Source organism: Tachysurus fulvidraco, chromosome 11, assembly GCF_022655615.1.
Source record: "Tachysurus fulvidraco isolate hzauxx_2018 chromosome 11, HZAU_PFXX_2.0, whole genome shotgun sequence".
Classification (NCBI taxonomy): Eukaryota; Metazoa; Chordata; class Actinopteri; order Siluriformes; family Bagridae; genus Tachysurus; species Tachysurus fulvidraco.
Window position 1 is genome coordinate 19,156,536 of NC_062528.1, and position 18,666 is coordinate 19,175,201.

At 39.3% G+C, this 18,666-nt stretch overlaps 1 protein-coding gene across 4 annotated transcripts; it reads left to right on the forward strand.

The window, feature by feature from the left end:
* The first annotated feature begins 1,346 nt into the window (after positions 1–1,346).
* spartb (spartin b) lies at positions 1,347–17,639 on the forward strand. 4 transcript variants are annotated; one of them, XR_007144340.1, is made up of 9 exons: positions 1,347–1,507; positions 2,861–3,604; positions 7,791–7,988; positions 11,982–12,123; positions 13,398–13,592; positions 13,700–13,858; positions 14,239–14,329; positions 15,338–16,683; positions 17,101–17,639. XR_007144340.1 is itself a non-coding variant. In XM_027160539.2 (8 exons), exons 2-8 carry the CDS (start codon positions 2,864–2,866, stop codon positions 15,546–15,548), a joined length of 1,737 nt encoding a protein of 578 aa, XP_027016340.2. In that variant the 5' UTR covers positions 1,347–1,507; positions 2,861–2,863; the 3' UTR covers positions 15,549–17,639. The 4 variants fall into 4 exon arrangements, 2 of the variants coding, with proteins under 2 accessions (XP_027016340.2, XP_027016341.2); XR_007144341.1 differs by having other exon boundaries at positions 15,338–16,669; XM_027160539.2 differs by having other exon boundaries at positions 15,338–17,639.
* The last annotated feature ends 1,027 nt before the right edge of the window (positions 17,640–18,666 follow it).

The window sequence follows — 18,666 nt, forward strand, 5'->3', positions numbered from 1 at the left end:
AAAGTAAATAAATAAATAAACTCCACACTTCACACTTTTGGATATTTTGATTTTATGACTGTAACCATTCATTATTCAGGGACAGTAACACACTGCACATTTCTGTATAATGAAATATCATCCTCATTAGTACCTTGTGATAGTATCATATTCTTTGGAAACCGTACACCTCACTCCTTCACTGACCTCTGATTCTGAACTAATTACACAAGAGAATGTCCTAAATAACTGCTGGCTCTGAAAAGGTAAAGCTCAGGGTAAGGTCCAGGGTCAGGATTCATGGCCTCAGCTAATAGATGATTAAAAAAAAAGAGGACGATGTTGCAAAGTATTCTAGTAATACTTTAACCTCTGTTTTTAACTAAATGTTCAATTCTATAATAAACTAACTAACTAAATAAAAATCTGTTAAAACAATTAAACAAAACACTTTAATGAATTTATTCAGGTCTCTTTAATACTTTGATAATGACTTAAGGACAAAAAGTATGGTAGGTGTAAAAAAAAATAATAAAAAATTGCTCCACATAGGATATTATCATATTCATTATTATTAGGGGTCAAGCCAAAAGGGGCGTAGACACCTATTGTTATCGTTCGTGTTCTTCTTTTTTATTATTATTCCCATTGAAGTCAATGACAGCCCATAGAACTGTACGTAGGAAAGTTATGAAATTTGGCACACTTTGGTGTGTCTAGCTCAAACTCTCTAAACACCAGTCCAAAACAAATTGGGTGCGTTTTGTCACACACACACACACGCACACACACACACACACACACACTCACACACACACACACACACACACACCAGAATCAGAATCAGAACCGCAGTGACACACACACACACACACACACACACACACACACACACACACACACATCAGAATCAGAATCAGAACCGCTGTGACACACACACACACACACATTTCGCAACGTTTCGTGACAGCGCCACCTAGTGGCCACGAGATTTTCACGTTAAGTGCAGTATTTTACGAATGCAATGCCATATCACTACGAAACTTGGTATGGTTCATCAGCGACATATTCTGAGCGCATCTGATCGGCTTGACCCCGGAATCGCTGCTTGCAGCTTTATTTATATCTTTATTTATTTCTTTATCTATCTATCTATCTATCTATCTATCTATCTATCTATCTATCTATCTATCTATCTATCTATCTATCTATCTATCTATTCATTTATTTATTTAATCTTTCTTCTGCTGCTTTCTGATTGGTCACACGATGAGCCCACCAGCCAATCCCGAACATTCTATGCGGAAGTTAAGCGGATGCGCCCAGACTGTACGATCTACAAATCATAAACATTCAACAAGTCATTACTAGATGGTTTGTAGCTTAGTGAAAGTGTTTAGATCGATGATGTAAAAGGCAGTAACGCCTGAGTCTGGACTCATAAACTGTCAAACGCTCAGAGGGACTGAAATAAACGGATATTTATTTAGTTTCCAAGTTTCACTTCTGTACAGCAGCTCGTTTTTTGGTAGGTTATCCACATTAACTCTCTATTTATTTATTTATTTATGATTTATTTATTTAAGATATATGACGCATTTGTAAATAAGGAGTAATGTAATAGTGAGTTAGGCAAGGGTTAGTTAGTAGGCTTATCGTGCTAATAACTTTATTTCAACTCACTTTAACTTATTACACGATTAATTTCAGTTCAAAGATTAATAATAATAATAATAATAATAACAACAACAACAACAACAACAACAACAACAATAATAATAATAATAATAACCTAATCACATTGCATTAGCATTTTGGGCTCTATTTTGGAATTAACATTGCATATCCCTATTTTGTCCCTTTTTACATGATCTTACAACTCTAATGACTCTCGTTTCACCAAAAAATGTCCGTAAATATGTTAGCTATAATTCTTTTTTAAAGAATATTACCTCGAAAATACCTACTGTAAACATTGACCCTTTTTTTTAACCCAACCGTTTTCCGCCAACTTCCACGTTCTTAGTTGATCTCGGCGAGGTATTAACCAATCACAACGCAGATAGTGAGTGGGTTTAGCCAATAACACCGCTGGAGGCGGGATTCTGCAGCAATACGCGTGGAAAATGCTTCCTCATAGCGTGCAAATATATTAGATTGTTTAAAGTAAAGTCCAGAAATATTGGCACAAAAAGAAATGACGTAGGTAATGAAATGCAGTTTAACTTAAGCATACGCGGATACAATTCTAATATAAAAGTAATATTTATTCTTTTTCTAGGTAAAACGCTGTTTTCAAAATTATTGGCACCCATAATACCACAATATGATTAATTCTGAAGTTTGAAGTCTGCACTGGAGAGAATGAAACAGACTTGTAACATCTAACAAAGCCAGAGATACTTGTATGTCCAGTATCTTGGATTTGGCTCAATACAGAACATTTAAAGGTCATTTATTCTCAGATTTGGGATCGTTTACTTCAGCAACAACCCCTGTTTCTCAGTGTAGAGGACATGGCTACACTGCTACTACTAAATATATGACACTTCCACTTCAGCATGTAACTTTCTCACATACTGGTTATGAAATGGAAAGAACAACATGGTAGTGCTGACCAGAAGACTGTGCACTGATGCAATAGTGATATTTTATTGTTTCATCGTGTCCTCATGTTCCCTTTAAGATAAACATATCTTTCACACATATACCTTTCTAAGAAAGACACGGGATTTGATCGTTTCAGAAATTCCTTAATTTGTTTGTTGTTAAATGATCAATTAGTTAATACGATGATAGCATGGCAATTTTAATCCATAACCATAATTCTGAAGTTGGAGTGTTTCAGTTCCTTGTTTTTTTGTTTTTTTTATATACACAGGGCATGGAGAAATCAAAGCAGGATCCCTTCGACAAAGCCAGACTGCATGTGATCAAAGATGGCTATGAGCGAGCGTTCGAGTGCATTAACAGCGCTCTTTCTGAGGATGAGGCGGGACACGCGGCACAGGCTCTGGAGCTTTATCGCCAGGGACATCGGCACCTCCTCCGAGCTCTCAGCGTGCCCACGCAGGGAGATGAGTGCTTCGGCGCTCAGTGGGATTCGGCAAGGCAGATGCAGCAGAAGATGCAGGAGACTCTGAACAACATCATGTCTCGATTAACAGTGCTGGAGAACAGCACAGCTTCCTCAGCTCCTACTCCTGTACCCTGCAGACCAGGGAACGAAGCATCTTCATCGAACCTCTACCCTACACTCCAAACAAGACCACCACCACCCAAGGTTCTGTTCCCCAGCGGGCAGTCCACAGGAAGCGAACAACCTCCTGCGTACTCACCGCAAGCTGCCGACGGACACGTCAGCATTTCATATGGAACAGCTTCTGGAGAGCTGTCTTTAGTAGGGGACGAGTTCTACAGCCACACGTCCAGCTCCAGTGCTTCTCCACAGATCCTGGGGGAAGATGGAGAGGAGCTGTTTTTTCTGCCCAACGGTGTCCAGATATTTTTCGTCACCTCTGATGGACAAGTGAGCGCACCCTCTTACCCAGGATACCTGCGCATCGTGAAGTTCACCGATGACCACTCAGAGGTCACGCCCACCAGGCCACCAGCCTTCCTACAGGTAAGCTATTGAATCCTAGCGTAATGATTGACACACTCAATATCTAGCTAACCTGAACAAGCTAAACCTCTTTTAAAAGCTACAAAGTCTGGTGTCTGTGAACAAGGATGTGGCTTCTGATTTCTGAGATATTAAATCTAAACAATGTTAGAAAACGTAAGTTAAATAGTCAAAAAAAATATGGGTGCAGAAGATAGACTCTCTTGGCAAAAGCCTTATACAAGATCAGATGGTATTTATGTCAGATTGTGTCAAGTGTGTCGGTTTAAATTTAAAGAACGAGTGTGTGTCTCAAAATTGTGTATCATTATACACTATATCCAGCGTTGTTTAAAAAATTAAAAGGTCCTGAATGTTTATTCCTTGTTTGAGTCCTGGGTTTTGCCTGTGAAGACTGAATTTGTTGTTAATAAATATAAACCAATATAAAGACAAGAGAGCTGTCTGTAAGAAGCAAGCCATCATGAAGCTGAGAAAAGAAGGGAAATCAATCGGGGCACAAAAGGGAACATCGCCAGTACAATCATTTGGAGTGTCCTGAAAAAGAAAGAAGGTCTTCTTTGTGAGAAGAAATATAGAGGCCATACAACAAGATGCAAACAAGACTGGAATTCACAAAGACGTACAGGGATGAGCTACAAAAGTTCTGGCACCAAGATGAGACTTTAGCAAAGTCCTGGAAAGTGTGGAGGAAGAAAAGATCTGCTCATGATCCAAAGCGTACAAGCATACAAACATGGTGGTGGTGGTGTCACGGCTCGAGCCGGCATGCCTGCTTCTGGAACTTTCTCACTAATCTTGACCCCATCGTCGGTCAAGATTAGTGAGAAAGTTCCAGGAGCAGGGAGCAATGACTGCAGGTATCAGGCAGGGTAATACCAGGCAGGCAGGGAGGTGGAGATGGCAGAATCAGCAACAGGGTACAGGTCAAACCAAGCAGGGCTCTCGAAGGTTAGGCAGAGTCAGGAGCCATGAACAGGCAGAGTCAGACCTGGCAGAACAGGAACAGGAATTAAGGTGGGATGATTAGTCAGGAGCACAAAATGAAAATGATCATATGGCGAAAAACATTATGTCTGTGGAATTCTTAAACAGCGCTGCGTGACACAAAATGGTTGCTGCCTCGGAAGTGATTCCCCAAGATGGCCATCGACCTGGCGGTGATGTCTTAAACCACGCGCTGACAAAAACGCATCCAAATTAAAATAGGAGTAGCTTCATCATGCAGCAAGACAACGACCTAAAACGCACCAGACTAAATTACCTCAGGTCATTCTGAAGACCTGCAGATCTCCCAATCTGGCGTCAGGTCAACTCAGGGAGAGGAGACTGACGGGACAAATGCGTCACAAAGATGAACGCAGCAGCTTGATGATGTTTGGAGCGGGCTGTAGGTTGAGTAGGCATTTTGGTTAGATATTGAGACATGTCCTTATATGTTGTTATCACGTTGATGGTAATGATAACTGAATGACTCATGAGCTAAAGCAATTTATTTAGATTGCTGTTATTTAGACTGCACCCTTTCCCCCACATTTAAGTGATATTGCGGGCTTAGTTCATCAGTCCTGCCCCAGTCCAGAAGTGTGTGTGATCTCTTCTCATTATCTGCCAGGAAGTTCTGGAATGACATCAATGTTGGGGAAAGGTTGTGAGGCCTTGTCATGCCGGAAGAGATAAAGACGACGACCAGCTGTGTGGATAAGTTTAATAAGTTTTAAGTCTAAATGGTATTAGAAATGTCAACATGCGAGAAAAAAAGGAAATTCAAAATCAATATATTTGATTATTATTCAATTTATTTTTAACAATTCCCATGGCCTCAAGGCAGCTTTAAAGAAGTTTAGCAACAGCAGAGAGAAAAAAGAAATAAATATGTAAAATGATAAGAATAACAAGGGGAAAAAAAAGAAAAAATAAATAAATTAAGACACACAATTAAAGTTTAAAATAAATTTAAAATACTATACAGTATATCTTTACCTATCAATAATGAGCAAGCCCGAGGCAACGGTGGCAAGGGGAAAACTGATTCAATTCAATTCAATTCAATTCAAGTTTATTTGTATAGCGCTTTTTACAATAGACATTGTCTCAAAGCAGCTTTACAGAACATAAACATAGAGCAGAAGGTAAACATAATTAATGATAAAGGAAATAACGAATAATAAAAGAAATAAGAATTAACAGAATAAAAATTCTAGGTTATTATTAGATGTATATAGTTCACAGTGTGTATGTATTTATTCCCCTATGAGCAAGTCTGAGATGACTCAGGCAGCAGTGGCAAGGAAAAACTCCCTTAAATTGGTAAAGGAAGAAACCTTGAGAGGAACCGGACTCAAGGGGGAACCCATCCTCATATGGGTGACACTGGGGGTGTGATTGTAATATACAGTCAAACAAATGTTGTATTGGTGTGAGGTTCAAGGACTTCTGATCTTCTGAGTACCACAGAGTCTAACTGGAGATGTCTCAGGATTCTTAGAGTCGGCCTCGGCTCAGTGGATGTCCAAAGGCTTCGTCCCACAGAGGACGATGGGAGCTGGTACAATGCCTGGATGCCTCGGGATAGGTACAAAGAGAGAAGCAGTGGAAAGGGATTAACATATCTGCTGTTCATAAAAATGCGCTGGTCTGATGTACTGGTGCATGATATTATGGGATGTATTATGTGTACGCCTGACTGATGATATGAGGTAGAAACCTTGAGAGGAACCAGGCTCAGGTTGTTTAATGATGTGTACAAAATAAGTACAAAATAATCTGATAACAGCAAAAAAAAAAAATGCTGTAACTTATTCGACCATGATGGTGCCGTGTTTAAAGTTATCGGATGAGCTGGAAAATACGTTTTCGTTTTTAGTTTTAATTTTTCATTTTTTTTCTTTTTTTTTTTTTGGCTTTATATATATATTTTTTTAAATTATGTTTTTATTTACTAACTTTTATCTTGTAGATATTGTTACTTCAAATTCACCAAAATCGTAGTGAACAGCTTATTTATCCCAAATGTATTTATTTATTATCACATTATTTGTGTACTTGTTTGTTTATTTAACTGTTTATTTAGCCAGGTATTTATTTAAATTTTTTTATATTTTGTTTATTTATTTACTTTATTTACATAATTTAGCCAGGAAATTATTTACGTACTTATTTGTTTGTTTTCTCACTAATTTACTTTTTCTTTTGTTTGTTTACTCTGGTTAGAGTTAAGGGTAGATCTTTAGTGTACTGTATATGTGTAGTACGGTGCATCTGTCTGGGTTTCCTCTGGGTTCTTGGGTTGCATGACCTTACGTGGTATTCCTTGCCCATCCAGGTGGTATTCCTTGTCTATCCAGGTAATAATCCCTGTCTATCCAGGTAGTATTCCAGTTGATATTCCTTGCCCATGCAGGTGGTAGTCCCTGTCTATCCAGGTGGTATTCCTTGCCCATGCAGGTGGTAGTCCCTGTCTATCCAGGGGATACACCAGGTGGTATTCCTTGTCCATGAAAGTGATTCCTTGCCTATCCAGGTGGTTTTCCACTTTTCACTTTGACCTTGACTGGGATAAAGTGGTCAGAGTGCAAGCGCTAATGCAACATCCTGTAAAATCATGTGATGGATGGGCTTTTTTTTTTTTAACTTTGCTTTCCTGTCTCATGTCTCAGATCAGAGGGGAATTCCACATAGTGATTTCTGTATACAAATTTTTCCAGATGAAAGTATTATAAATCATTTAATATCATTTAATTATAAGCCAAGTTGTTCCCAGTATCATGCTATATTAACCTTCTGGGCTGATACCACAATACTACAATTCTATTAAAAAAATACTTTTTTTATTTTTTTAATAGAATTTTAGTATTGTGGCATTAGCCCATAAAAAATACTTTTTTTTTCTTCTTAATCTGCCGTTTTAAAATCTTCAGTTCAATTTTACCATGATTTGAAAAATCCTTCTTTTCATTCTTAAATAGAGCTTAAATTAAAGTACCTCTGAACTCATTTCTGAGACATTGTAGAATGTTTCACCAAACGATTTGTGTCGTCTGTCGTGAAGGGATGCTTCATTTTGCACGTTACACTATAACTATTTCAGTCCCCTCACTCTAAACATATCTCCCGTTGTGATCTTTTTGCCATATCGCCACACACGTGTAGACGAGTGACCGAGGTGTTTTTGTGCTGCTTTCAGGTGTGTGACTGGTTTTACCCCCTCATGGCCACTGACTCACCAGTGCTGCTGTGTAACACAGGAGTCTACATGTTCCCTGATCTGATGGCTCCATCTCCGGGGTACTACGTGGGTGTGGTGCTTTCCTCCGAACTGCCCCAGTCAGACCGGGACCTCTTCCAGGTCGTCCTGTCCCAGCTGACGGACCTGAGAGTCCAGGTGAGGTTCTACTTGAATACCCTATCTCTTAGCTGGTGGTCAGGTCGATCAAGACCTGTTTTTGTTTACAGTTTACAGCTGCTTGCTCTACACACATGTTTATCCACCTTGCTAATGTTATCCAACGTACTATTGTTCATGTTTTCTACTTTCTCAGGTCCAAATAATAAAGAACCAAACGTGCCTGGTGGAAAAACCATGAGCTTAGATGCGCTAGCTACAATATCGGATTGTTTCACTTCGAACTTAGATTTGAGTTCTCGAGCCTCCGTCTAATGAGCCAGTAGTAACCGGGAATGTGGCGTATTTGGAGGAGCTACGTTTTATTATGTTGCGTCACACTACAGGAAGGTTTTCTTACTGTCGCTCGATGAACGTTTAATAAAACAATAAACAAATAATACTAATAACTATGCCAGGGTTTTGTGGGAATTGAAAAAAAAAATCCTACTTTTTTGACTTTCACTTATTATTTAGAGCTACTGAATTTTGCAATTTCACAATTTTGCCCCCAAATCTGTAGAATTTTACCTATAAAGTAAGTTCTAGTGATAGACCCGATTTCGTTTTGTCATCTTTGCTAGTTATTTGTTGATGAATAATGCAAAAATACCAAAATCTTTAGACTATTAGAGGTTTATACAGAATTGAGCACAAAACCGCACGATATTTAGAGCTTTGAATTATTCAGAATCGAGCTTTGAATTATTCATCCTAGCAAGTCATTACAATACGAGACGTGTTTTCACTGCTAGGAGTTTAAAAGAAGAATCACACGCTGGTGATTTCACCAATTCAAATAGTTTTCCACCAAACGATGCCGGGATACTACGAAGTTCCTTCTTCCACACTGTCCCTCAGTATATAAGATTTGAAATATTCTGTTGAATATTTTGTTGATTCGGTTGATTTTACCAGCACGATCCTAATGCTCCCGTTTGCTTCATTATCACACCCATTCCTGTTTCCACAGATTTCAGGCGCATTCGAGAGATTAAGAGAGATATTTAACCAGGTACCAGGTTGAAGGTTGGAATATTGTTGAATGTCAAGTGCCTTTGTAGTTTCTGCAAAACCTACATTTCAGGAATTCATCCAAACAGCTCTAGTGTGTTCAAGCTGAACAGTGTATTTCAGTGCGTCACAACACAAGCTCTGTGTAACTGAATTGAAACGCAAACCAAACTCGCTCAGTCGGTCACAAACCGAGCAACTGCTCGACTGCCTTCTACTCTCTGATCGAGAAAGCTGGTTATATAGAAAGTGTTTTATCATCTACTGCTAACTAGTTGGGGGACACGGTGGCTTAGTGGTTAGCACGTTCGCCTCACACCTCCAGGGTTGGGGGTTCGATTCCCGCCTCCGCCTTGTGTGTGTGGAGTTTGCATGTTCTCCCCGTGCCTCGGGGGTTTCCTCAGGGTACTCCGGTTTCCTCCCCCGGTCCAAAGACATGCATGGTAGGTTGATTGGCATCTCTGGAAAATTGTCCGTAGTGTGTGAGTGAATGAGAGTGTGTGTGTGCCCTGCGATGGGTTGGCACTCCGTCCAGGGTGTATCCTGCCTCGATGCCCGATGACGCCTGAGATAGGCACAGGCTCCCCGTGACCCGAGAAGTTCAGATAAGTGGTAGAAAATGAATGAATGAATGAATGCTAACTAGTTTGGAGTTGTTTTTATATCGTTAACTAGGAAGCTTTACTTTATTTTCTTCAGTGCTAGCTAGCTAGTTTGTGTTGCAACTTGAAATGATTAGCATGTTTCTGTATAAACTAGCAGAAGTGTAATGGCACGTGGTACGTGGCAGTTATTCATTTTTAATAAACTGAACAATTTTAGTAAGAGCTTCAAAGACAGCTAGTGGTTTCGCTAGCTCAGGCTGTTCTCTGGAGTCTGAGCGGTCAGACACTGTTGTGTAATTTGCTAAATAACAGCACCCTTGATGGTATTAAAGCTCCTTGTTTAGAAACAGCCAACGATATAATGATATCCGATATGGTGAAGCTTTCTGTAAAGAAGATTTATAGTGTCAACGACTGAAATATGTCCCGCCTTCAGGAAATCGGAGATTACACGGTTTTGCGTTTCTCTGGAACATGACAAACTGCATTCTTTTGGCTCAGGCCATCCTTAAAAATATTCTCGTTTGCCGTAACCCGACCGACCCTGTCAATTTAGGACCGACTCGATTATTCATTTATTTATTTTTTTGCTTTAAGTCCAAACGACTTGCCTGTTGTAAATTTGCGTTAAGACCGACCGATTTTTTTTTTTACTCTTCAACCAATTACTAATACAAAAGCAATAAAATTATATTTTAGTAAGTATTGTAAATATATCAATTGCCTAGGCCTAGATACAAACGAAGGCTACGTTCTTTCTTTTAAATAAAAACCCGTGACATCATCTTTCATGTTTACACTATTGGTTAGCGGATGTCACACGACGGCCTGTGCGTTCGCTTCGTCTCATTCTCTCATTCACACTATTGGTTACCGGTCATCATCTATAAAAACCCATGACATCATCTATGTTTACACTATTAGTTACCGGATGTCACACTGTGGCCTGTGTGTTCGCTTCGTCTTATTCTCTCATTTACACTATTGGTTACCGGATGTCACCGTTCAAAGTCACTACGGGTTCCATAATACATCTAATAAATTCATTAAAGCAGCTCGACACCGCTTTAACTTGTCGGTTGCAAATGAGGTTTGCAATGATGCGCCCGAAGGCACGGGTTGAAGACCCAGTCAGTGATGTCACGATATGCTAATTTGTTTAAAGTCATACCTACGTAATCACCATCACCAAAATTCTACTTTTTTTTTTTTTACATTGAAACTTGAAAAAATATAGACCCACCTACCGACCTTTTTTATTTATTTTTTTATTTATTTTTTTTGACTGTTACTGCAAACCAAAATATTTTTAAGGATGACCTCATTCATTTCAAGAGAATTAAACCAAGCAGGCTGGCGAAGGGGAAAAATGTGTTACTTGCTTCCCGGACGTTCCAAAAATGTTGAACGTTACTCTAAATGGATAAAAAGTATGACTCGCTGTGGTGCACCGTATAAGTACAATGCGTGAAAATAACCTGATTTCAGCGTGATAACAGTTATCATCTCGTACGACGTGCACTTATCGTACACGCTCGCCCGCATTTTTGTGATGTCATCACGTGTGCGACGTCACACTCCAGTATTTCCAAGCATTCCACTCCGGTTAAACACTTCAAGGCACTTGACACTTCACTGTGTACTCGCGATACTTGATGAAACCTTCCCTTAGCTTGTGTTAGATACTGTAGAATGAGAGGAATATTTTAGCTCGAGCTTAAAGGCGGAGATGTGTAGAGTTAGCGCTGCTCTAAACTCCTCCCTGCTAGGCATTATGACAACGAACACAGGCGGAAAATTCAAACCAACCTTGCTGTCTTTAATCCTTTCATACCTTGGCATGAACACTGGGTTGTTTTTTTTTGTTTGTTTTGTTTGTTTTTTTACTCGCGTCATCTGTCTGACCTTAAAATAAGAAGATAGTTCATCAGTGACTCATTGTTATTATCAATCAGTTCAGTGACGGACTTTCCAAAACGTGTGCGTGGAATAATGATGTCATTGTTTCCTACCTGATGCCACACATTCCTTTTGAGATCACACTTTTGTAAACATTCACACATGCTCGTATTCATCAGGGCTCGGCACCGAGCAACACTGTCCGTCTTAAAGGTGGGAGCAAGTACAAGCCCTCGCTTTGTTTTGGACATAACGGCGCGTTGTGTGAGGTGCTCCGTCTGCTGACTGACTGCACAAAGCACCGCCATCAGATAAGCACAAAGCAGCTGTTTGACGACAGTGACAAAAGTTCACAGATTCACATTCCCAAGCAGAATTTCCCCGCATCATTTGCTTTTAGTGAGCACGTTAGCGTGGCGCTGTAACCTGCACAATGTCATGCTTTAACTGCTTCTTACCCTCGTGTGTGTCCAAGCCGTCCGAAGAAGCAGCAGACACTATTAACCTGCCTCAGAAGGTGCCCATAGAGCCAGCCGTGCCTGAGGTGGCGCCCTCTGCTGAGGAGATGAATGAACTGCCAGAGTGGAGCGAGAAAGTGGCTCATGGGATTCTTACAGGTGAGACCTGAGGACATGCAATTCTGTGCAAACAACACCCAATTCTGTTTCATCTTAATCGGTTCTAGTCACTTTGCTCTAGATGTGCATGTAATGACTTCTTAAAAAAGAAAGAAAGCTTTTTTTGTTTCGTTTTCTGTCAAATGATGTAACTACCGGTTACACAACACACAGGTTTCCGGTGACCGCACGTGATGCGAGTTCGGGTTCTGATCGGTTTCTGTCACTAGGCATCGAGCCGTAACATTTGAACACAGCATAGTTTCACACTGTACACCTTTGGCACCGTAAGGCCATCCTTAAAAATATTCTTGTTTGTCGTAACCCGACCGACCCTATCAATTTATTTATTTTTTTTTGCTTTAAGTCTGACCGACTTGCCGGTTGTAAATTTGCGTTTAGACCGACCGATTTTTTTTTTTTAAAAAAGCAACAGCAACTAATACAAAAGCAATTAAATAATTATATTTTAGTAAGTATTGTAAATATATAAGTCGCCTAGGCCTACATACAAACGAAGGCTACATTGTTTCTTTTAAATAAAAACCCGTGACATCAGCTATGTTTACACTACTGGTTACCGGATGTCACACTATGGCCTGTGCGTTCGCTTCGTCTCATTCTCTCATTCACTGTCAGAGTCGACGGTTCGCGCTCGGTAATTATGGCTGTGGCTGCAGTAAACAAAATGTCCGCGGTCACCGTTCAGTCATACGGGTTCGGGCGCCATAACGCATCTAATAAGTTCATTAAAACAGCTCGACACCGCTTTAACTTCGCACGAAGTTCTGGAAAAACTGTCCAGCATCAAAATAAGGTTTGTAATGATGCGCCCGAAGGCACGGGTTGAAGACCCAGTCAGTGACGTCACGATATGCTAATTTGTTTAAAGTCATACCTACGTAATCACCATCACCAAAATTCTACTTTTTTTTTTTACATTGAAACTTGAATGTAACCTGACCTTTTTTTTTTTTTTTTACTGTTACTGCAAACCAAAATATTTTTAAGGATGGCCTGATGTGAGTCAGAGCAGGGTTTCATCACTAATCCCGCTTCTAAATTACAATTGTGAAACCTTCCTGTACCTGGGATTAATGCAGGGTCTCGTGTTCACTCGTTAGCAGTAAACTAGATATCAAATGGATGACTACAAATGGATAACTTTCATGTTTCTCCCCACTTGCCCCAAATGAAGTCAGTTAGTCAGACCATATCTTTAAAGTTGTTCCTATACACCTGTGATTAAATATCAGTGTCTGTGATCGTTGCAGGAGCTTCCTGGCTGAGCTGGGGATTATCGAAGGGAGCCGAGTACACAGGGAAGGCCATCCAAAAAGGAGCATCCAAACTGAGGGAACACATCACACCCGATGACACACCGACCCAAGTCAGCCCTACGGTCTCTAAAAGCCTCCACGTAGCCAAGCAGGCCACAGGAGGAGCCGTGAAAGTTAGCCAGTTTCTGGGTAAAACATCCGTCAACACAATCCGACCCCCTCTCCGGACGTTTGGTTAGAAAGTGTAGTCTTCTGTTTCGACTGCTTTTAAACCCTCTTGCTGTTGGCTGTTGCAGTGGATGGGCTGTGCAGCATTGCTGGCCACGTGGGCAGAGAGCTGGCGCCTCATGTAAAGAAACACGGCGCTAAGCTGATCCCAGAGTCCATGAAGAAAGACAAGGACGGACGATCCAACATCGACGGCGCCATGGTCGTAGCTGCAAGTGGAGTTCAAGGTAACGTTGAATACGTCTACGTTTATTTTATGCCACGCTCACGGGACACTAAATATCTTGATAGAACCCTCTATTTGTTTGCACGTAAAGTGAAAGTGAGAGGCCTTCGGCAGCTCGTGACAGTGATGGCTTACAGCCAGCTTCAACTGTAAGAAAGAATGGGCGTCATATTCAGATATTTTAGTTAATGTTTCCTACTTTGGGGTAATAAAAATACTTGGATGTAAATATAGTACAATTAAAAAGAGTCAATGTAAAAAAATTCCAAAGTAAAAAAAATACACTTTCACATGGAAGTCATTAAACTGTGTAAATGTAAAGGGAGACCGATATCCAGGCTTACGTTCTCTTTACATTTGTTTTTCTGGTCTGATGTTCAGGATTTGCCACGATGTGGACAGGTCTGGAAACCGCAGCTAAGAACATCGCAAAGAGCGTCGCGACCGAGACCGTCACCACCGTCAAGCATAAGTGAGTAAGAAAGCATTCAGGAAGTTCTGATTTCCCAGTCTAGATTGCACATCATTATCACGGACAGTATCACACACGCCGACTAAATACGATCTCATCATCCTAATCGACTCAAGCGTTTTAACCCCGCCGTTAAATCACTCACGTTAAACACAGACTCGTGTTTAGATTTTGATTCAAACCACCTACATTTACATCTCTCCCCTCTATGTGTTTACAGATTCAGGGGTCTTGAGAACATATCCGATTCCCCGAATGAGAAAAAGTAGCCTTTACCGTATAACGCTCGCCAGTTATTAACACTCTGAGGCACTACTATGGCTAATGGTGTTCTGATTGATATCTGGAGCTCCTACTAATCGTCATGGTGACGGGGCACGAATCCTTCCAGCTGAACGCAGTGATTAACCGATTCCTCAGTTAACGAATGAAAAGCTTTTTATTAATTCCAACGTAGTTTTATTTTTTCCCTCAAACATTCAATTCGTTGCAATTTCTAATTCAGTATTTTTTGTTCACTAAAATTGATCCGTTACAGATACCTCCCAATATTAGGCTCATCAATGTACATATAAACTGCCTAATTATTATTATTATTTTTTAACCATATTTAATATTAAAACATTTTTACTGGTCACATAGACAAGCATACACAGGAACGGACAGAATTCGACATCGGCTGTAATTACAATACACTGTAATTACAGTTGGACTTATTCATGGTCGTTCTGGTTAATCATGAGTATCATTACCAGAAAATTGATCTACCGATCAATCAATCTTGATTTGTAATAGTGTGTTTGTGATTTCACTGGATTTCTGTACAGAAGAATGAACGAACGAATGAACCACTGCATGTGTACGAGATGCTTTAAACCGCATGCTTTTAACCCGCACTCCTCAGCTTCACATGCTCACATCTATTTCTGCTCCTTTCAGTCTATTCTTTAAAAAAAAAAAAAAATCCCACCCCTTTACTTTTTAACTAATGTGGATTATGTGGTGAAGGTATGGGGCAGAAGCAGGGCAGGCCACAGACCAAGCCGTCCACTCCGCCATGAACATGGGCATCACCGCCTTCAACGTCGACAACCTGGGCATCAAGGCCATGGTGAAAAAGACGGGGAAAGAAACAGCACACGCCATTCTGCAAGACTACAAAGTGCAAGACGGGGCGGAGGCCAAGGAACAAGAGGAGAAGCCCAAAGAGCAGAAATAAGACTGCCGTCACGTAACGGACAGGGTTTCTGCTTTACACAGAAAAGAAACAAAGCGTCATGCTGCAGTCTGAATGTACGCAGGTTTACCATCATGGTGGACTTAATACTGACCTGCTTTGGTTTGGTGTATTTAAAAAAAAGAAATAAGCTCATACTCTTTCATTATTTACCAACATGCTGCCTAGAAATTCAAGTCTGTTTGGGTCTATTTTTATACAGACAAATTCCTCTTTATAAGAAGCCTCACAGATTTTAAAGGACTCCATCGTTGCCTTATTCTGCTCGCTGTGAAAGTCTAATAGACTAAACGCTAAACCTGTTCGGTCTTTATTCGTCAGTGAAATCACTCTGATACACGCAAATCTGAACGCCAAACGAGTTCGGTTTCTTTTGTTCAACTGTTCCTCTTGCGTCAGGTCAGAAAGCTCTGAAATCTGAGCGTAACATTTGAACAAAATAGGATTTGTGGTTAAAACAATTGTAATTAAAAGCAGGTTATATAACAAGCTGAATATTAAACGTTTTAGAAGCCTTTTGCTAAGGCCATAATGAAGCGGGCTTAGTAATCAAACTTCAACTAAGGCTAAGTCTCAGGAAGTGATTTTTTTTTTGTTTTTTTTTTTTTTTGTTTATGTTTTGTTTATGTTATACGGATGTTCTATAACATTAAACATGACTAGAAATGGATAAAACTGGCGTTCTCCTTCAATAATTTCAAGATTCTGCAGTATATAAGAAACAAAACCACTGTTTTTTCCCCTGACGGCACACGCTGTTGTTGTTGTGTATACTTTTAGAGACTTTTTCATTTGATATTTTAAAGATGTAATATTTCACCTTTAAAATATGTTTAATATTAAAATGCACTGAATATGATTCAGTATATATATGTGTATATATATATATATATATACACATATATATACTGAATATATACTGTTATTTTCATAATATCTGCAACTGGATTTGTTAGAAAGCTTCATATATTCAGTGTCGTGATGCACATCTTGCTTGTGCATGAAATATGCAAATTAGGGATCAGTGGGCGGAGTCTTGTTCCAGAACGGCTGATGTTGATATCAAAGACTGTGCTGAAATTTAAATTTGTGTGTGTGTGTGTGTGCATTTGTGTGTGTATGCGCGTGTGTGATAAGTAAACATATTTGACGAAAGAGGTTATTAACTGTACAAGTTAAACTGCTAACGGTTTAGTAACATTTCTACAAATGTTAATTTTCTGTGTCTAAATGCTGCACTAGATCTATAGACTATAGATGACATTTCTATAATTAAATGCTTTATTTATAAAGATGTATTTTAATTCTATATCATTGCATCTCTTTTCAAGCTTTAACTCTATTTCCAAGCACTTTACACTGTTAGGAAATTATTCCATTAGAATGAAAGGACATTAAGTGTCTTTTTGAAGCCACATATTTCTGACTACTAAAAACTGAGAGAAGTAAAATATTTTAAATGTTGAGGTATTTTAATGAACTATAGCTTATATATGAATGATGCATTCCTATGCAGTTACTCCAATGTCAGCAGGTGTGTGTGTGTGTGTGTGTGTGTGTGTGTGTGTGTGTGTGTGTGTGTGTGTGTGTGTGTTTCCCTTTTTTGGAGTTGTTATAATATTTGATTTTCGAGTTCCCAGGAATGGAAACGTTGATGTGATTTGACAGGTACTGTATCTGAGCTTGAACTGAGCTGTATATGTGTACACCAACATTCAGACACTGCCAGACATGACTGCAGATAAGCTCAGTCTCCTGCTGTTCAGTGCAAAGGTCTCTGGGTAAAAAAAGGGAACTGTGTGCTCATACTTTTTGCAATTGTATAAAAAAATGAAATGGTGATGCAGGTTACAGAACGATTCGAAACAAAATCAGCAGGAATGTAGTTCAAAAAGTACACCATGAGCCTCTGTGTGTGTTTTTCACACTTGTGTGCACTTGTTCGTTTTGTGCGTGTGTCCTTCCTTTTTAACTCCGTTCTTCCTGTATGCATTTGTTTTAACTGCACATAAGTAATGGTTAAATATTAATATAATTATCTGGTACAATAAACTGAGCTACTCAAGCACGCAAGCTTTGTGTTATCATTGTGGATTATCTTCTGAATTGCCTCTGGTCTGTTCTAGTTGGATTTTTTTTATTTTTTATTTTTTTGCTCTATAATAAATATGAGGTGTGACTTGTAAAATATAATGTCCCACTCTGTCTAGGAGTAGATTTTGCAGGTTTAAAAATGTATTATTTATTTGTTTGTTTGTTTGTTTGTTTGTTTGCTAAAATTGCAATCACAACTTATTTACAAGCTTTTACACAGTTCCGGTGTGGGAGATAAGAGCAAAGAGTGAAGACTCCGAGCAGTTGCTGTGGTCAGTCATTGTGCAATGACAATGTCATTTTATTTTATTTTATTTCCTATAGCGTCATCTGGCGGCAGTTGTTATGTTTGCATTCGTAACAGAAACATTCCAGGTAAAGTTGTAAAGGCAGTAAGGATAGAGTTCATAATTCATACATTTTTCATAAGACGACGAAGATGAATCTTTATACAATCAGTCTATATAATTAATAAAGATTATTTCTTAATATTATTATTATTATTATTATTATTTGTTATTATTATTATTTTATTATTATTATTAATATATCATCATCATAACTCCGTCCAGGGTGTATCCTGCCTCGATGCCCGATGACGCCTGAGATCTCATCAGACGCCTGATGAGCACAGGCTCCCCGTGACCCGAGGTAGTTCGGATAAGCGGTAGAAAATGAATGAATGAATCATAATAATAATAAAAAGAAGAAAAAGAATGAAACCTATAAAAGCTCACCATTTAATTCAATTCAAGATTATTTGTATAGCACTTTTTACAATTGACATTGTCTCAAAGCAGCTTTATAGAACATTAACATAGAACAAAAGGTTAATGTAAAGAATAATCTAAAGATGAATTAATTTATTCATTCATTCATTTTCTACCGCTTTATCCGAACCTCTCGGGTCACGGGGAGCCTGTGCCTATCTCAGGCATCATCAGGTATCGGGGCAGGATACACCCTGGATGGAGTGCCAACCCATCACAGGGCACACACACACTAT